This window comes from Nematolebias whitei, chromosome 2 (genome assembly GCF_014905685.2).
Source record: "Nematolebias whitei isolate Nwh7 chromosome 2, NemWhi1, whole genome shotgun sequence".
NCBI lineage: Eukaryota > Metazoa > Chordata > Actinopteri > Cyprinodontiformes > Rivulidae > Nematolebias > Nematolebias whitei.
Genome location: NC_056499.1, coordinates 8942118 through 8963378, shown reverse-complemented (window position 1 = coordinate 8963378; position 21261 = coordinate 8942118). Strand labels below are relative to the sequence as shown.

The window sequence follows — 21261 nt, the reverse complement described above, 5'->3', positions numbered from 1 at the left end:
GCTGTATTCAGCTCAGTCTCTTAAATAGCACCTTCTCAGAGTGGATCAACCAGTTTTGTTGCTGACAACCAAAACCAGCTGATCACATGCTCAAGAAGGACCATCAGCCTAACAATGGATCATTAGCACACTGATGGCTGTTTACTACTCACAGAGGGCTGAGTGATACTAGCAATCACAGCATTGTAAGAGGGGGACAGTTAAACCCGGAGGCCTCCACCCCTGTTTAATGATGGAAGATTTCTTTTCACAAAGATGGCCTCCTTTACTCCTCTCTCAAACCATCGTTCCTCTCTGTCCAGGATGTGAACATCTTCATCCCTGAAAGAGTGACCGCTGGCCTGGAGATGAGTGTAGACCGCAGAGTCCTGGCCTGATGATGTTGATCTTCTGTGCTGGGCCATCCTTTTGGCCAGTGGCTGTTTAGTTTCCCCGATGTAAGACTCTGAGACGGTGCTATTTAAGAGACTGAGCTGAATACAGCTCCTCAGACTGAGGAAGTCTCTCGGATGAGAGACGAAACGTTTCTACATTTTTTTGTTGATTTGCTTTGTTTTGTTTTTTTGAATGTCCAGAGGACCAGATTTAACTTTTTTAGATTTTTCTACCTGGATTATTGAGCATGCATCAGGATATTGTTGCAGAAAGTTTGACCAAACTGCAACAACGCTGTCATTTCTCCACATAAGATGATCTTGGCATGAGGGTGACATGCATTCCTTCAAGAAAAGCTTGGCCTTCAGTCGTTTTGAGACAAATTTTGCTCTGCAGGCCGGTCTCCAACAATGTGACTGTGTGAACAGTTCATGGTGTCACAACAAGAGGAATAGCTTTCCTTACTGACCCTCTCTGCTTCTCCTCCTGAACGATGTCCGCAGCAGACTGCTGTGTTCTTTCAAGTTCTCAAGAGCTGCAACAAATCCTCAAATATTGACTTGTAGGCCTTGGGGAGGAAGGAGCGAGCAGAGACGGACAGACAGCCACAAGGCTGGCTCAGGTTCAGGCGGACAGAGGGACGGGACTGTTGTCGTAGCAAAGGTTGGCAGATTTATCACGCATGTTTGTTTTGGCTGAGGTTGTGTTTGTTGACTGCCCATGTAGGAGACGAGGAGCGTGTTGGTGATGTCGAGGAGGAAGTTTTATTCTTGACTTTTATTTTCTATCACTTTGCCTTCTCTTCCATGCCCATTTGTTATTGTTGTCCTTTCCTGTCTTTTTCTTTCGTTATTGAATCCCAGCCCTCGTCCTCAGAGCGTGTTCTGTTTAAAACAACGCCGTCTTTATTTAAACTGAAAATGGGGTAAAGGAAAACAGTCGAGGGTTTTAAAACTAAAAAAAAAAGAAGAAAAAAAGAAATGGTCTCTCTGTCCTCGGGTCGCAGCGGTGGGTCGGTGTCTGCAGGTCAGCTGATGCCAAGGAGGCAGATCTGCCATGAAGACGCTAAAACTTTTCAGATGTGAGAAGTCAGGTTTGGGCCTCTCTCCTTCATTACCAACTGCTCATGCACGTCCACCCCCCCCCCCCCCCCCCCAACTAACACAAACACGTGTACAGTAGTCCCTCGCTACTTCGTGGTACGTTTATCGCGGATTCGCTCTATCACGGTTTTTCAAAATAAGATTGGACATGACCCACAACTGGCTGACTGATGGATGAGCCACACGATCGGCTTGGATTTTTTATTTAAAATAAATGATTAAAAATTATTTAGCATGTGCTGCACATGTGTGCAGCCCATACTGCAGGATAAACTTCTTGCTGCAGCTGATCAGCTGTTCTGCGTGCAGAGCTAAGAAGTGGGCGTGGCCAAGAGCGCTAGCAGGTGGCAAAGAGCAGACGAGGCAGGGAGTTGAAATCGTGACAGTCTGTGTTCTTTTAGTGCGTTTTTAGAGTTTAGAAACATTGTTTAGAATATTGCAAGAGTGTGGGAAGGGTTTAAAATGCCTTTATATATATATATATATATATATATATATATATATATATATATAGTGAGTGGTGGCACATAGGTTAGAGAAGGTCGGCCTGTAATCGGAAGGTCGCCGGTTCAAGCCCCGGTACCAACAACATAAAAAAAATAAAATGTGAGTGGGGTAGGTGAAGCACTCACACCTGCCTGCCCCCACCCTCATTCGCCCCACCCTTGGCCCTTAACCTCCAACATCTGCTCCTTCGGGTGTCCTAGATAGCAGCTCTCTGCTCCACACAGAGGGCTGTGGTAGCTCGGTGGTCTGCGGTTGCGTCAGGAAGAGCATCTGGTGTAAAAATAAATGCCAAGTCTTCGTGCGACTTAGTTCGCTGTGGCGACCCCTGAAGAAGGGAGCAGCTGAAAGAAAAAAAACAAAATATTAGATTTCCAGACTTTTTCTCAACATGCAGCTTCCTGCTTCTCATCAGAAACCAGCATGCTGACGTGGAAATATCAGAAAAGTCAAATCATTAAAACGCCTCGTCAGAACCTTTTTCTGTCCCATGGTGAGCAGATTTTGGGAAACGGTTGTGTAAATCGTCCCAGAGACATCAGGCAGGTTTACATCGAGCAGCTTGACTCTCTGCTTATGGAACAACTCGATGGCTGCTCTTCAGTTTTACATCTAATTTATTATCAGGTAAATCAAAAATAAACCCACATATTTCATGATTTTTTTATTCTAAAAAAGCAAAAATAAATCCCCCCTTTACACACGTTGTCATTAATTTTCATTAATAAGTAAATTCATTATTAAGTGAATAAAATTATAGAAATTGAAGAGAAAAGTACAAAAGATAAAACGGATATGCTGTTAAATGACTTATAATAAAACAAAAACAGGGGCAGCACGGTGGAGCAGTTGGTAGAGCTGCTGCCTCTCAGTGAGCAGGTGGCTCTGGTTCAAATCCCGGTCCGGGGGCTTTTTTGGGTGGAGTTTGCATGTTCTGTACGTGCATGCGTGACTTTTTTCCGGGTACTCCGGTTTCCTCCCACAGACCAAAAACATGCATGTTAGGCTGACTGGTAACTCTAAATTGTCTCTAGGTGTGAGTGAGAGAGTGAATGGTCGTTTGTCTCGTTTGTCTCAATGTGTCCCTGTGATGGACTTGCGACCTGTCCAGGGTGTCCCCCGCCCCTCGCATAGTGATTGCTGGACATGTGCACCGGTGACCCCGTGACCCAAAATGGAAGAAGCGTGTAAAAGATAATGAATGGATGGAAATAAATGAACAAATCTGTTGTCAGACTCAACAAAATGAAGGAAGTGGTTTTACGGTTTCAATAGTTTTTTAATTTTTTTTTAATTGGATTCTAAAATAAGCTGAAAATCAAATAATTGATCTTAAGGATTTATGTTTAATTATCTCCCTCCAAAGGGGTTGATAATGTTCTTCTGAGTATGCATCCCTTCATGCAGACCTGTCAGTTATATTTTTGGATTTGAGTCATGCTCCAAATATTCATGGGAAACCTATTATTGATGAACCTTTTGGTCATTTTGACTTCCTGCAAGTTGCACAGAAGAACCACTAAATGCAGGAAGTTGTTTTAGGTTTTCCAACTATCAGCATTTACCCTTTTCTGTTCTGCAAGAACCACAAACATTTCTGCTGAAACATTTTCGCCATGAAACAACAAAGAGGGGCTTTTTTCCCCCGTCCTCTAACAAACCACAAGGAACACAGTTTTTCTGTTTACTGTGCAGACTCTGCTGCTCTGAATTCACTGACTTCCACTGTGTTGTGTTTGTCCTCCTGCTCTGGATGAGTTGAACCCAGACTGACTCATCCTCTCAGGGTGGAGAATGGCCTTTTCTGCAGCCTGTCAGATGTCACCGGCCGTCCAGAGGACAAACCACGTGAATAAAACCCATCTTTTCGTAGCTCGACGGCTCAGCCGAGGTCAGCTGGTCTGAAACCTGAAAGCTTTTCCACGCGTTTTAGGGACGTGTCTCAGTGAAGTGCATTCAGCCACGTCTGCTCGTTCTGAGCGAGGGAGAAGGAGCCGTTTGGTCTTTCGTCTGCGTTTAAAGCGTCTTCAACTACAAAGGCTTGTGTTATGTGTCATCCTGCTGACTGATCGTCTTCCTCGGTGACATAAATACAAACACACACACGAGCAGTAGATCATTTATATCCACACGTTTCGGATTTACAGTTGCATCTGAGCTGGTTTGAGTAAAAAAAACAAAAAAGTAAAACAAACGATCCTCTTTGACTGTGCGTCAGTGTCACAAAAGCTTCCCTGACATTTAAAGAATAAAGTTGTATAGTTTGACTGAACTGTGGTCACGTTTTAGTGTTTGTAGGCATGACTTTTATATCGAGTGTAGGTAATCGAATATAAAAACACACAAGTTGTGTAAACCTGGAGTAATTTTTATATTTATAATAATCCAGAATGAGTTTTCTGCTGTTAGGAATTCACCTTTAATTTAGCTTCAAACCAGCAAAAATGTGAAAGAAAAATGAGAAATGTCGCCCTCTTGTGGTAAAAATATTAAATGACCTCCATCAAACTGGCTGATTTTATTCAGACTAAATGCTTATATGTTGTAGGAATTTATTTATATTGCAATGTTTGGTCTCACCCCATCATTTTATGTCAACTTGTTTAATACTACCTCTCAAACTAATGAGAAACAGACAAATGTATTGAGAAATAGATGTAATCAGGTGATTATTTTATGACTTTTTACATTCCTTAAACTTTGACTCATCACCTTTCATGAAGTGCCCTACATTAAAGAAAATGAGTGCAGCAATTAAAGGAGAATGGAAGAATCTCATTAATGACTTTAAGACTGAGCTGAGCTCATCTGTGGAAGACCGTGTCTGACGGCTCCTTCCGATCGTGGTATATGATAGACGGTGTCGTTCGTTTAGAGGAATCCATTTGGCATTCGGGTCAACGAAAGAGAAATGTGTTGCAGTGGGATGGTGTCAAGCTAAAATGCAATATGAGTCCACAAGATGCATTGGACAGACTGAAAGCATAATTATTTTAATGAAGATAAGACCCAAAGAAACCAGATTCAACCTACGCAAAACAGAATGTGCTGAAATATTCATTTAAAAACACACCGCAGCAGAAAGATACAAAATGATCATTTTCACATGAAAACTGTCTCAGTTAAAGCTCCTCTTGAACTGTCTAAAATTTAACTGAACAAACTGAAAGATTAAACAAATTTGAATACGTGAAATAACAAATATGAAGTTTAGAGACAGAATAATTAATCAGCCGTCCGACTTCAATTGACCAAAATTAAAAACTGTAAATAATAGTCAGTCAAGCAGCAGCTGCTTCAGCCACTTTACTGTATCCCACAGTTAATTTATTATAAGCAGAAATACGCTTTTAAAAGTTGATGTTTTAGGTATGATTTCTTCTAAGAAATTTTTAAGCTATTAATGTTATATTTTATAAAAGAAAACACACCGGCCAACATTAAAAGTTGCATACTGGCCTTCGGTTGCTCTTAGGGCTGGACGATATGGCAACAACTTTTATCACGATATAGTTTGTCATTTCGGTCGATAACGATATAATTCGATATCGATATAAACAATATAAAAGCCTCAGAAAAACTGTACAAACTGTACAAATAAATTAATGTTCACCTTTTCTTCGAGCTGTGGTGAACGTCACCACGCACTTACGTAGTTGTGTCACAGCTTTTTCTGTTCGGGTGGAAATCCGCTTCAAACCGAAAAGAAAAAGAAATGCGTCAGTGAAATGATGTCATCATTGTGTAATGTACTTCGAAAATGTGCTTAAAACTCATATCACCGTTATTGAATAAAATTATATTGTGATATATATCGATATCGAATCATTGTCCAGCCCTAGTTGCTCTTATTTCTACAGATGGACACCAGCCACCAAATAAATAAATAAATAAATAAATAAAAATCACATCAGTCAACATCTAAACAAGTTTTTCCTTTACATTGGAGTTTATTTTTTTAATTTAGCTTTTCATTTTTATTATTATTTTATTTAATTTGGGCAATTTATTAAAATTCATGGTGAACAAGTTACACAATATTTGTTTCTATTATCACCGTGAAGAATATTTTTCGTTTTTAGTGCTTTTTAATAGTTTTCTCTCATTTGTTTCTCCATTTCCGCGCCGTTTTACAGATTTATGATTTCTCCCTGGTTTATAAACGCCCACCTGTAAGTTCCAGCCTCTTGTTCTTGGACGTGAAATAAAAGGAGCGACGACAGATGAAACGGAGACAAATTTGTTTTGAGCACAGCCATCTGTTATAAGAATTGACAGACGGGATTCATTAAGTTTATAATCTATTGTTCGAAGCCCCCTGCCGTTTGTGAAACACGTGCTGTAATCCCTGTGGGAGCCTTCATAAATCTGCGCTCCGCTCCGGGTACCTGAGGCCTGTAATCATCTCAGAGGGAACTCCGTGAGCTCATACCATGTCTCGCTCTGCAGTATTTCATCGGCTCTCAATGCTCCTCTGGGTAGATCTTCTTTGATTTCTGACCACGGAGCTCGTGTTTGTAGGAGGAGCAGTTTTCTTTCTTTACACATAAAAACTCTCCGCAAAGCCTCAGATCTTGTTAGACTAACACTTCCAGGTGAGATCACAGGGGACCTGAGATCAGGTTCAGGCTCTGGCACCTCACAGTTTAACTCCTCCACCTGAGATGTTGCGCCTGTAGGTACGTCAAACCCCACTGCCTCCGTTTTCCCCTCGCAGCTGCCCTTTACCGGGAGGGAACATTCAGTCGATCTCTTTAGGTGCTTATTTATCCAGCCCAAGACCATCTAAGCCCTGATCCCCCCCCAGACTCTCAGCAGCTTTGAGAGTTCACCTCCCAACTCCTGACAAGCACATGACCTGAGGGTGGCCATGGATCAGCCATTAGCTGAAAAAATACATTTTAAAAAAAGAGACTAAAGGTTTAAGGCGACTGCGCCGAGCTGCTGAAACAGTTCCTGTTAAGACAAAATAAAGAAGAAAATAGTATTTTTGTGTAAAAGTGGGTACAAACGTGCCGCTGCATGACTTTGTTTGCATTTAAGTAACAGAGAAACAATCTAGTTCTCATTGAGTGCTTTAACTTAGATCATGTGATGAGTCGTCGTTACTTTGGTCAAACCATGAAAATACCGTACTTTCCACCGTACACGTCGCATCGGTTCAAGTATGTCTAATAAAGTGGAAAAAAACATAAATGTGTCGCTTTGCTGTATAAGTCGCGTCTGTTATGCGTCACCGCCGATGTGTCAAGTTTGTTACATGTCGCCGCTGACAACCTGGAAACGAGGGCCGGTGTTGTGCCAAAAATCGATTGGCTGCCAAATGGCAGTTGTGGGAGTGTGCACGGGAGGACTTTAACAAGAATTTAACATGATCAACACTTAAAAACAATTAGTTGTTTGCTCGAAATTATAGTGAAGTTGCGTCTCAGTTAAACTTTTCCTTAATAAATGCACTTTGATGGTCCAATCTGCTTCACCACTTGCTCTTGCCGAGATCGGATGCTTCTCCCCTCCCTCTCTGCTTTGCGCTCTGTCTGTCTGTGAAACTGCTTGTGAGCCTCTCTCGCATTTTTTCCGAACCATAATTATGGACTTGTTTTGATCGATTGGTCCCTCAACTCAATTTACAACATTTCTTCAAAGAGAAGACAGGCTTTAGGCGAGCCGATTTACCCTGTTGGCACGCACGCAGCTGGATATCTCATCGACTGGAAGACTTGATGATGTGTCTATCTCTGCTGTGGATTTTAAGGACGCATATTTAATTGGATTTACGATAACTGGTTCCTGCTTTTTTGATTCGGCTGGTGGCTGGATTTTATTTACAATCAAGGAAGTCGTCGGCAGCAAATTTTGACCCGATCACGCTGCTTGCCTTTATGATGGCTTGGTTCGTGTCTCGAGTGCCCAGACTCAAACGCTTTGGGCTGAATGGATCAAATCTTGGGGATTTTACTCAGTCACGTTCCATCGGTGTGGCCATGTATTTTGGATATTACAGAACCGAGTGGACCAACACAGACTGAAGGTAAATGTCATTAAGTTCTGCCTGTCCCCAAAAACAACTGTGTGTTTATCTGAAGTGAAGTTGGCTCCCTTGGCTGGCCATGAAAGCCATCTTATCTGAATTCGCCTGGAGTACATGTAATCTGACGCTCACCACCTCCTCCCTAAGGAATTTCCAACTGATGACCAGATGGAACCAGCTGAATAAACTTTGTGTCATCATTTCAGGACTCTTGGATTCTCATAGTTGTTATTCTTGGCCATTCCTCGACATACCTCGAGAATGTTTATGGATCTCACCGGAGGACATTGACTGATTTTCCATCCTTATCAGAACTCTTACAGTGACCTCGAGAGCATCTATGAACATTGCTGACCGCTCTCGTCTCCTCCGTCTGCAGAATGTCTACGTCACTATGTGCTTGTTTGTGCAAGGTTTTTTATTAATATTAGAGTTTTTTTTTTTCTCAGGTAGGAAAACAAAAAAGTCAGATAGGAATTTTTTTTGCTTCCAACTCCTACATGTGTCCAGTTAACCACTGTTTTTGTCTGTCCAAACAGGTCTCACTTGTAAATGAGTCTTCGAGGCTCAATGTGATTTATCTGTTTAAATAAAGGTTGAATGCCTGGCGGGGCCTGGGTGCCCTGGCTCTGTCGGGGCTCTGCTAGGGGGTGGTATGGCCTCGGGGCTTGGGGCTCGGTGTCCATGGCCGGATCTACTTGGGGGGGGGCATGGGTCGCTGGCCGGGCCTGTGGGCTCGTCGTTGCAGCTTCCTGGAGGCTCTGCATTGTGGTGGCTGGGGTCACCCGGTTCTTTCCTCTGCTCCTCTCTGGTGGGGTGCGGTTCTCCCTGTTGGGAGACTCTTGGGGCTCCGGGCCTGTGGGCCGCTGTGTGTCTGTGGCTCCGGTCCTCCCTATGTTGCCATTGTGTCCTGGGGGGGCGGGTCTGTGGGCCCCCGCGTCCACTATTGGGCATTCTTTTGGAGAAATCTGGTGGTGGTGGGCGTGCTTGCGCGGGTGTTTGGATTCAGGTGCTTTGACAGATGCACGCTAGGTTGGGTAGTGGCGGAAGCTAGATGATTCATTGTGCGATGTTGAATGTTTCATGGTGATATTGTGGGTGGCATTGTGCTGTGCATGTTGTTTTGTCATGGTGGTCTCTCGTCTTATCTTCTTCTTTTTTATTATTTATTTATTCTTCTTTCTTCTCTTTCTTTAAAAAAAAAAAAAAAAAAAAAAAAAAAAATTGAGCGATGATGATAAGTTCATTGAAACACTTCACAATGTTTCTACACTTAAACTGAGCTCAGAAAAAAAAAAAAAAATAAAAAAAATAAAAAATAAAGGTTGAATGAATGAATGCTGAATTTCATCAGGGCGGTGCAGCGAAACGCAGCTGATTTGATGTTTGCTCCAAGAGTTCCGGAGCGAGACGAAGGTGGCTTTGTATGGCAAGCCAAGTGTCTCACTAATAGCCACTTTAACCTATTAACGAGACACTTGGCTTGCCATATTGCTCGAGCGCCCTCTAGCAGCTGAAAATGGTAGTGTTCAGTTATAACGTTATACTAATGAGTCCTCGAGGCTCAATGGGATTTACCTGTCTAAATAAAGTTTGAATGAATAACGAGAGCTGACTTCGGGCCCCGAGCTACTGCAGCTAGCTGTTGCTAGCCGTGGGCCTCAGGCCTCATCTCAGACCCCAGGTCCGCCTCCAGCTCACGCTCACCCTGGCTCGAACTTCCCTCAGAAGCGGCAACTCACACTATTAATAAATCAAGGAAATCGAATTCCGTTTTACCAACTGTATTAAATCAAGGCCCGAGAAGGTTACAGTTTACAACGCTGGCCGGTCCGGTATGCGACAAGAGATCAGGAACTGGAAGGGGGCCGGATGTCCTGTGGCGTTACAGATTTATAGGGCCTAGACTCCTCCTTTTGCAGAAGGGGAGCACAGCCTATCACATGGATTGGGGGGACTAAGTGTGGTCTCTTTGGACCTTATGTGACTTAACGTGAAAGGAAAATGATACTGGTGCAGAAAAAGCCTTTCTACGTAATGAGCGAGCAAACAACGAAATAACAAATAAATAAAATCTCTCTCCCTTGACGGATATTGAATCCCTGGGAGACTCTTTTTAAAGTTGCTGGCCCCATTTAAACCAGTAAGAACCGGATCATAATTTCATTATAATCCCGTCTCTGAGCAGATCAAAAACCCAGGGTCAGTCTAGATAAAAATATTAACGGTTCAATATTTTCCATGTCAGAATGAATGAAATAGTCAAAAATTGGTTTATAATTATGGGAGGGAACAACTAATAAGTCGTTTCGCTGTGTAAGTCGCAGGGCATGCTAACTTATGCAAAAAGGTGCGGCTTACACAGCGAAAAGTATGGTAACTTACATGATCTCACGCAATATTGAAATATCATTCATGATGTGTTCGTGCTTGGAGTCTATGCTGTGACTGACTCTCAGCTACTACCACACCAAATTTTAGCTCGGTATCGTTAAAACTGACGAGTTTAACCACTTTGACGTTTGCTCATCTTGATTTGTACTGAATCTGAACGTTAATCTGCTGTAGATGTACAGCCAATTTATAGTTTCTTAAAGTTTAATTAAAATCTGTTCAGTGACGCACAAAATATTTTGCTAACAGACAAACAAACACAGTGACATAGGGAATAAACATTATCGCTCCACCTTTGCTTTGAACAGTGCTGGGAGTTGCGTCTTACTTCAGGTTTTCTCTTTTTCCACATTAGTTCGCTACAACTCCTCTAATGTGTGTATTTGTTCATTCCTCAGAGACGTTTGAGGTTCTGATGAGGCAGGGGGAGAACTACACCAATGCCTTCCTCCAGGCGTCCTATCAGAAAATGGCCGATCAGGCTGCGGGACCGGTGGGGGAACTCTTCACTGACATTGGGCTCTTCCTGCTGGGCTCGGAGCTGGACGTGGACGGGTTTGTGCAGCGTTTCTTTGACGGCCTCTTCCCGCTCGTCTACGGTCACATCACAAACCCCGGAGTCGGCCACTTATCGCCGGTGTACGCAGAGTGCGTGAGGTCGATAAACCGCAACATTAGACCGTTCGGTGCCGTGCCGGACCTCCTTGCTGATCAGATTACTCGCTCCGGGGTGTCTGGGAGGCTTCTGCTTCAAGCGCTGCACCTCAGCATCGAGGTCATCAATACCACAGACCACTTACAGCTGAGCCGCGAGTGCAGGCGGGCCCTGCTCAAGATGCACTACTGTCCTCACTGCCAGGTACGGATGCACGTCTTAATGCGCACGTATCGATCTGAATAAATGTTTTACTGGCAGCGCTGATCTCACTGTAGCTTCCTCCACAGGGCTTGACCGAGTCCAAGCCCTGCATGGGTTACTGCCTGAACGTGATGCGGGGGTGCCTGGCCAGCATGGCGGAGATCGACGCCCACTGGAGGGAGTTTGTTCGCTCACTGGAGGGCCTGTCAGCCAAGATGTATGGAGCTCAGGACTTGGAGCCGGTGCTTCTGGGAGTTCACGCGGTGCTTCGTGATGCTATCGGACACGCTGAGAAAAACAGAGCTCGCCTTTCAACACAGGTTCTGCTCATCAGCACAGATCGAATTTACAAACCCAGTTCCACAAACGCTGGCACGTGGTGTGCAACTTAAACAAGACATTCTCATGAAGCCATGCTTTATTCACACTGCAACATGTTTTAAATTACAAACAGACAAACTAAGAAATATTAAAAATATGTTTAAATTTTAAAGCAGCAACATATTTTAAAAATGTTGACAGGCTGGAGGAGCAAGTATTTAGGTTAATTAGCAACAGTAAGAGGACTAGGTATAAAAAGAACATTTTAGAGCGGCTGAATATTTTCGAAGTGAAGATGGGCTGAGGTTTACCAGTCTGCAAAAAAAATGTCTAATATAGTGAAACATTTTCGGAATAATGTTTCTCAACAAAATAAAGGATTTTGAATATCCCATCATGTCCGGTTCATATCATCATCACAATAGTTCAAGAATCTTGAAATTGTTGAGCTCAAATGCCAAGCGTAAGAGTCAATACTGGATCTTCACTGCATTAAGAACAGGCCTGGTTCTGTTCTGGACATCGCTGCACGGGCTAAGGATTACTTCCACTGGTCGTTGTCTGTAAACCCAGTTCACCAGGCCGTCCACAAACGCTGCTAAAGCTCTATCGTGCAGAGAAGAGTCCACATGTGGACGCTGCCCTCTGTTCTAAAGAGGAGAGGGACCATCCAGCCTGCTATCAGTTCAAACGCTTGCCTCGCTGATGGTATAAGGGTGCATTAGTGCCTCTGACATGGGCATCTTACACATCTGGCAAGGCATCACTATTACAGAAAAGTATATGAACATTTTAGAACAACATCTGCTCCCATCCATCTTAAGACCTAGAAAGAAAAGTCGGGGCTTTTGGAACAGTTCGAGTCCTCCATCAGACCAGAACGGGTCAATGTTCTTCTCCAAAAACTCCAGCAGCTGGTCTGCTCAGGTCCTAGATGTTTAAAGACCGTTCTAAAAAGAAGAGTTCATTTTAAAATATGTTGATGCCTTAAAATTACCCCCACCTCCCAACAACTGGCTTATTTTAGTTTTAACATTGGATGTTTGTTCCATTGATAAGAAATTATGAGGTTTTTATTTAATTTTCACACAACGCCCAAGCATTTTTGGAATTGGGGTTGCAGAAAGGTGAAACTAGCGTCCCTTGAAAATCTGACTGGGTATAAAGGTAAATCGTACTGGAGCCGAGCAGCTTTTACTCTGACGTTTCTACAGCTGCTTGGTCCATGTCAGACATGCTGTGTTTAAATCAAAGATTAATCACTTGAATTGGACTTTATTCACACAAAAATCAGATGAGTTGAGGGAGAAACAGCCTTCGTTTCTCAGAAATGTATCCATGTGGGGAACTGCAAGGCATTCAGACTTTCAACTTCCAAACAGAAAAGTAGTCATGCAGAGCAAACATCTACAACCCAACCCTCCAACCATTTATCATCTTTTATAGGTGGTCTTTATCCGTCATCACCCATAAAAGCTGAAGCATAAAGTCTGATTTTCTCAGGTAGCAGTGTTTTTGTGCTTGCACAGTTAGTTGTAAAGTGAACTTTTGTTCCTGAGCTGCACTTTGTTGATCTAATGACACCACAGCGCCATCTAGTGGATGACTTCTGTAACTGCTCATACGCTGACCTGCATCTCTTTTAAGCAGAAATATTTTTATAGAAGGCCTCTGTAATGTTTAACAAGCCGAGAGGATTTAGAGTATAGAAGTGAATTAGTGTTTGTTTTATTGTTTTATTGGATGCAGGTTCACAGGAAGTGTGGTCCTCCGAGCTGGAAGCCTGCTCAGTCCGTGAGCGTCCTGGAGAGCAGCAGCACCGTTTCCATCCCACCCAGAGCTGCTAACAGAACACCGGGAGTCTCACTTACTGTCAAGAGAAGGTAAGTGTGTGAAAGCAGAGTGCTCCTGAAGATGCACAGACAATATGTGAGAGGATGATCTGTGTGTGCACATGTGGCTTCCCTCCATCTTTTTTTTTTTTCCAGGGAGTTTCTGAGCAGCCTGCGCTCCTATCTCACGTTCTACATTGGCCTGCCAGATCAGTTGTGCGTGCGTGAGCTTGCATCTGGTGACACCCCCTGCTGGAATGGGACGGAGCTCGTGAAAAGGTTTGTTTTAAAGCGGTCGATGAGGCGACACGATCCCTGGAAACTCTTCTGGGAAGTCCCATGATTTTTAAGCGTTTTGTCAAACGGATGCGATCTTTGCAACGTCACTCCAGAGGTTTTATTCCTGTAGTTCTGTCTGTTTAGTTTATTTCTTTAAACACATTGTAGGTGTTACATGCTTGTTTCCTGACATGTATCCATCAGCTTCAGCCCATCTGACTGTGAGAAAACACACACAGGCTTCTGCCCTTCATAAATATATACAGTATATATAAGAACATGACACTGATGCAGAATTCATCTATTAGCTGTGAGCGCCTGCAGACATAGATCTTTGATATGGATGGCTGTGAAGTGGAGCAGACAGACTTTGGCCTCTTTCATGGCATCAGTCATTGGCCTTGTCTCCATTACATCAAACTCACACACGCTGTCATCAGTCAAAGACCCCCTCCATCTCCCCTCACCTTCACATATCGTCAGTCTGGGGTTGTTCCTCTTCACTGTCAGCTGCCGTCAGCAATGTGGCGACAGCAGGTGGGCCGTTTAGGTGCAGCCAGCTCAGGTTTAAGCTGTCTGCTGCAGAGGATGACAGCTGAAACTGAGGTTTCTGAGCGGCGCGTGAATGAGAAAGAAGGCGTTGTTGTAGCCGAACTTCTTAAACCTGATTTAACGGCCCTGCCATAAAAAACTTTAGCTGATACGTCCATTTAGAGTCCAGCAAGCAGCATAAACACACATTTTAAGTAGAGAAATTGCAACAATACAACTGAATGACTAGAAGAAAATCTGCTGAAGAAGCTAACACAGATTTGTTAAAGTGAACCATACAAGCTAAAAGCAGCAGAACTGTGGCTAGAAGCTAAAAAAATAGGTTTAGCTAAAATGAGCAAAACATGTAGCTAAAAGGTAAAAGAGCGTAAGTTAGATGCTTAAATATCAAGATGGTAGCCAAAACAAGCATAACGGTAGCTATAAGCTAAAAAGTTGCGTAAGAAAACGAAGCTGAGAGAGTATGCTCAAGCACAGGTTTTAGAAGAAAGTGTAGAGAATTAATTTTTCTTTGGGAAGTTTTAATTCAAATAAAGTTAAATAATTTGAAAAGTAAAAAAAGTTACAAAAAGCAAAAGTCTCGGCACTCTGTTCTGGATCGAGTTTTGATATTTGAGTGGTTAAATTAGCACAAACTAGTTGTGTCCAGATGTGGTTTATGGCCAAAAAAAAAAAAAACATACAGAAGAAACTAAACATAAATAAATAATTATGTGAAAGCTGATTAAGCTGTTTGAACGTTATCAGGTTGTCACTCTCAGGGTTAAAATCCTGACATCAGACAGACAGGAAGTAAAAACCAGCAGAGCTTTAAATATGAAAGGGATTTAATACACTAAATACAAATCATTAAATGAGTTACGAGTGAACAAAGCCCGTTAAAAACTGGGGCATCGTGAAGTTAATGTGAACTCTGATTAAACCAGAATTAAATGGAGGGAAGCGTGGAGCTAACTGGGAGTTAGTGAGGTTCAAATAAAATAAAGAAAACAAAAGTTCTGTTGCAAGTCTGATCATTACCAACCTGGATTTATTATTAAACTGTGGACACAGTCTCACAGCCCATAAAGCAAGGGTGAACGCCGACCATTACACATCCACAGGTAGAGGTCCTGGAGATCAGGGACAAGTAGCTGAACGACCTGACCTCCATGAAACTCCCAGCTGCTCGCAGGAAGGTTCAGTCAGCCTTAGTTCTGAGAAGAGTGTCTGTTTAGAGTGGGGGTGTCCATTCCTGGTCCTGCTCTGACTCACCTGATTTGGATCAATGGGTGTTTCTTCTGCAGAACATGAAGAGGTGATTTAACCACTGGATCAGGTGTGATGGAGCAGGAAAACATCTAAAACATGCAGGAAGGCCTGTCGCAATAAACAATAAATCAATTAATCAATTAATCACATGATAAATGAAAATTATCAACCTCATTTTCATTTATCGGCTTTATCGCTTCTTCATGTCTCGTTACTGAAGACACTGGATGACAAAAGGCTCAACTCCGGTGTTCTTCACTGACCCCCTCCCTTTCTCTTTAAATTTTTTTTTAATTGTCCCAAATCATGTTTTTGGATCATTAAAAGCAGCTAAGACGAGAAGCTAAGCTACGAGCTAAGCTAACGTGCCGACCTCGGGGATAAAACCTCCGTTTCCTTGAAGCTCCAAAATTCACGGTTGAAACCCGAGCCTTTGTGTAAAAAGTTGTTTTTCTTTGCAAAAAGAAGCTGAGAACTTGTTTACTGTTTTTTTTTTTAATTAAAAGCTTAGTGTGAAAAATGCTTTGCTAAAGAGCTCAAACCACACCGAGCGTTCGCCTTTTTGAGAACCGAAAAATAGGAGAGAGAGACAGCCCATGTCACTTCAAGGGGCCTCCCTCCCATTTTTCTTAAAGAGACACGCCGCTCGCTCCCTCTCTATCCATTCTTCAGTTCAAACAGTCTTATACTGTCATCCGGTGGTCAAAAATAGGTACTACACTCAAAACAAATCAACCAGCATTTCATCTTAAATTTGACAATAATTACTAATTATTGTCAAATTTCAAACAATATTATCGTTTATCGCAATAATTTCCGAGACAATTAATCGCCCAGCAAAATTTGTTATCGTGACAGGCCTACATGCAGGATGGTGGCTCTCGAGGACCAGAACTGAAGACCCCTGGTGCTTTGTGTAATGAAAATGGACTCTTGATGCTGTAAACTAGTTACAATTGACAAAAATCCAAACTAAGAATCGGACAGTATTTGACATCAGGATCAATCAAAGCCAGAAGTGTTGACAGTTACTTTGACAGTTGCTTCAATTTTTGCCGTTTTCCACTCTAAGACCTCAACTTAGTCCAAGATAGAAGGATCCATCTCTGAGAGTGGAGGCCAACAGGCTGCTGACAGTCTGACAACAGGCTCTAGGAACTATTTATATTCTGTCGGCCTCCCCCAGCTGTTTAAGCCTCCTTTCTCTGCGCCACGTTAACAGTAATACTTATTGATAGGTACTCTTCACCTCTGGTCCACTTAGCTTCATTTCGATTCAGCCGTTACTGAAAATGCAGAAATTAAGGCGCATTAAGAAACGAGGCTCCGAAGGGGAATATCGAGCAGAATGTCTGCAGATAAGCAGGCCCTCTGCAATCCTTTGCTGCTCTCTGTTACCCTACAACCATCGATGAGAGGCTGAGAGTCAACGCAGGCTGAGACAAAAGCAATAAATGCCTCCTGCCTACGGGTCATAACCCAACATCCACTGAGAGAGAGGGGGGAATAAAACTCACTGCTGGGTGGTGGCTGATTTACAGGAGCTTATCGAGGCCTCAGAGACCTCAAACGATTGGTTCGGTCCATGTGTGTGTGTGTGTGTGTGTGTGTGTGTGCGTGTGTGCGTGCACTCTTTATACAACATCTTTCTGTGTGTGCTGGCACAGATTCTTTTATGAGCTCTAAGAAGCAGAAAGTTGCACCAAAGCACACTTTTTTAAAATTATTTTAATGAAGACAAAAAGGGCAAACGTAAAATAAGGAGGCTCGGAGTTAAAGAAGATTTAAAAGCGTCTGGGTGCTGGGTAAACAAAAGGAGAAAGAACAATCAGGAAGAAATCACAGCTTTTAACTCTGTCAGAGTTAACGCTGATGGATGGGTTCCCCCTGGAGGGAGAATTGCTCAACACATTCATCTGTGTTTTATTATTTATACAATTAGACAGGAAAAAAAAAAAAGATTTATGAAATAAGATTGTTAATACACTAAAGCTGGTAGATGTTGCCTGTTTAAACATCGTGAACATAACGAGCAGAGCGCAGCCATTATTATTTAGGATTTATGTTTTTGGTGCGATATTATCTCGACCGTGTTTATCAACCCATCGCCTCCGTAGTCCACCTGATGCATAGTCCTGAGCAGATACTGTTGAGATCTAAAGCTTTTTCTGCACAAAACGGCTGCAGGTCATAAATCCAATTAGCTGAGAGCTGATAAAACCTTTGGAGAGCTTACGTGAAGATGCGGTGTTAAAAGATATTTCTGTGGGGTCACTGCTATAACATTACCTCATTCTTTAGTTCATAAAAATGTGGACGGGTATGGAACAAATTGCCATTGCACATTAGATTTAGCTTCTTTTTAAATCCTTGCTTAAAACTCTTTTCTTTTCTTTGACTTCTGTTAGCTGATACGTGTCGGTTTTTATGGTTTTATTCTTGTTTTCGTTCGGCTTGTATTTCCAGCGTTGTTCAATGAGTTGCATTTGTTTTATTCTATTGCCCTTTGTTCCAGTGAGGCGTTTTATAAATGAAATGGAATTGAATTGGTTTTGATTCAGAATAAAAAGGATCAAAACAGATTTATGATTTTTCAAACGGTCTAAAGCCAACAGCTCGGGGGCCAAACATCCAGCGATTAAAGTCATTATGTAAATAACCCAAGTATTACAATGATCTGTTATCTTTTAAATTGGTTTATTTTATCGCATTGAATCATAAATGCAATAAGCAGAACTCAAACCCAGAACCCCCCAAAAATATATATATGTTGTTTTCTTTTTTATGAAGTGGGCCGGATTGAAATCACCCGCGGGCCGGAAATGGCCCATGGGCCGCCAGTTGAATAGCCCTGGTCTAGCTCATTTTGTTTCACATGTACCTGCAGATTGGACGGGCGGTGGTTTAGTTTAGTTTAGAATATTAAACATTCCTGAGGTTTACGCCGGGGACAGCTCCACAAACAAAAACAACAAAAAAAAACAAAAAAAACAATTAGGTTTAAAAAAAACAGTGAAACTTTCCTTAAATAGGTCAGAGACACCGTCCTCGACTGGGCACAAAGGTTAATATGTTCCCACATACTTCCTCCATCTGTCATGGCTACACGCATGCATGCAAGCATGCTGGTTGAGTTGGCAGCTATTAGTAGAGGAATGGACTTTGGTTTTGCAAACCTAACTGAGGTACAAATTAATTTTTACAAATTATTTAATCTGGAATGTTCTTTTAATTTTTTTTACTCTTTGCCTCAGTGGGTGAGTCGGGTCATGTTTGAGAACAGAAGCCTCAATAAGTACCGGAGTGTGATGTTTTATTCACCATTACCTCCCCTGGTGAAAGCTCGCTCCAAGTTGTCTCCACCTGCTAACACTCACCACGCGTGTGGTGCTTATTCGTCTTAAATGTATTTTTCTTTAAATTAAATTTATCAAGAGAAACGGCGTTTCCTGTAGCGCGAGTGCTTATTGATGAATGATTTTTGCTGAAAGAAGCTGAAAAGTTGTCATCACTAAACATAACGTGAGTTGAATTTGAACAGCCGACGTTTGAAGGCGTCAAAAAGCAGCTGAACAATGGCAGAAATCTGCAGAAAAAACTGAAGAGTGCTGGAAAGTAGCTGAATAAGCTGAAAAGGGCAGAGGCTGAACAGATTACAAAAACATAATCTTAAATTAGCAAAAACAAACTGAAATGAGCATACAAAAGGTGAACTGAGCAAATAAGTAGCTAAAAAGCTGAAATTAGCAGAAAGAAGCTGAAAGGAGCTTAAAATTTTTCAAATTCTTTAAAAGAATCACAAAAAAATTTGCAGAAAAAGGCTAAATTTTTCTAAAATAAATCTTAAAAAGTTGCTGAAAAAGCAACACAAAACATTAAATTTAGTTGAACGGAGCATAAAAAGATGAAATTGGCAGAAAGAAGCTGAAATGAAGTGAAAAATAGCTGAAGGAGGCTGAAATGAGCGCAATGAAGCTAAAACAAGCCGAACAAAAGCTGAAACGAGCAGTAAAAGTTGTAAACAGCACAAAAAATATGAAGAATGTGAAGAGAGCGCCGTTTAATGGAGGAAAACATGGCAGGAAAAGCTAAATATTTCAAAAAGTAAAACTTGCACAGATACTAAAAGTCATAGCAGGAATGTCCTGAATCAGCTGAATGTTTTGATGAATGAATTGCTGAAATAGCACAAAAAAACAAACAAAAAAAAAATCAGAATGGGTTACCTGGTGAAAAACACAGGGAAGGAAAATGGATCTCGGTAGTGAGAATGATTTTTAACAAGAGTTTGTATTTTCACAATAAAAAGGCAGGCAACGTTGCGTGATGCTTGAATGCCAACAGAACGCTTCAGGAGGACGCTGCAGGACGCGCAGGCAGATTTGAGCGTGGCTTTTTGTTTAATAGGCCACTTTTGCTGCCGGTGGAGCTGTCTGACTGCTGGCCTTTGACTTTTCCCTCGTCTCTGCTGCCCTGCTTAATCCCGAGGAGGTTAATGGCATGATAATAGGAGCCCTGAAGTTGTAGAGCAGGTCTCCTCACAGCGTGCGCTCATTTAGCAGAGGAACCAACTGATTGTGCATGCATACGTCCATTCATTTACATCTAGTTCAGCTCCACCGTCTTCCTCAAACAGAATGATTGTTTTTTCTTTGATCCGTTTTATCACTTGGCTCCTCCCCCTATCTGATGCGAAGCTCGGGTCATTTGCTCTTCTCTGAAACAAAATTTCAACTCTTATCTTTGCCCAGCCTGCTAACAGAGCATAGTTTCTGATTTTAAAATGACTTTGGACTAGGGCTAGACAATGTATCCATTTATCGTCATCACAATAGTGGTCAATAGTAATATTCCAAAGAATTGCAACAATAAATTGGAAGCCAGTAATATGTCGATCAGTAAGATGGATCTCAACTAGAAGATTAGCTGAAATGCTAAAGCTAAAAGCCAAATCAGCACTAAAGAGTAAAAATAAGCATTGTGAGGGCAGGAGAAGAATGAGTGAAGAAAATATGGGTTTATTGCATCTGATGCTGTCATTTTGATGTTCAGTAAATATAATTGTATATTTTCCTAATATTGTGTAGCCCTCACCTGGATGTCAGTGAAACATTGAGACGGATGTGTGGTGAATGATGAGACACTTTTTAATTTTTCAGGCTGGGACTGAATCTGGAGTAAGAGCCAAGACCCTGGTTCTGATAAATTAGGCCAATACAAAAGTCCTTTATTCTTCCTGATGAACAGCAGGGGGCGACTCGTACGGTTGTAAAATGAAGGATTGTTGTAAATGAGGGCATGGGGTAGTTTACAAATACATTTTATGGTCTTAGGGACAAATCTCTGGCCAAAATGCTAGGTTTAAGTTTTATTAGGCTTTGCTTTGTAGCATGGCTTCTTTAGGATTAAGTCAATACAAATAGGCTACTTTTAATGTTTGTTCGCTACTAAAATTTAAACTCATAAAACTAGCTTTTTTTTTTTTTTTTAGCTAGTTGCATGTCTCCTTAAAGTTTATCATTCTGTATTTTCTAACACTTCACAGTTTAAATAGAATTTCTTTACTTTAATCACTGGTACTTTTACTAAAAGTTTTAATTGGCATGAACCTTTATACCAAGACAAGAGGGCTCCTACATCCCTCTATCTCGATTTCAGTTTTTAAGACATATTGATCTACTTTAAAACAAATAAAATGTAGATACAGTAGTCCCTTGTTTATCGTGAGGGACCCGTACCCTGAAAAAATAAATAAATAAA

At 41.9% G+C, this 21261-nt stretch overlaps 1 protein-coding gene across 1 annotated transcript in view; it reads left to right on the top strand.

Annotated features, from left to right (window-relative positions):
- Nucleotides 1-21261, top strand: part of gpc5a (glypican 5a) — a 98810-nt gene that overhangs the window by 31001 nt on the left and 46548 nt on the right. Inside the window, exons 3-6 of the mRNA XM_037692947.1 lie at nucleotides 10806-11266; nucleotides 11353-11586; nucleotides 13337-13470; nucleotides 13576-13698. Coding sequence (XP_037548875.1) covers nucleotides 10806-11266; nucleotides 11353-11586; nucleotides 13337-13470; nucleotides 13576-13698 — 952 coding nt within the window. The remainder of the gene's footprint in view (nucleotides 1-10805; nucleotides 11267-11352; nucleotides 11587-13336; nucleotides 13471-13575; nucleotides 13699-21261) is intronic.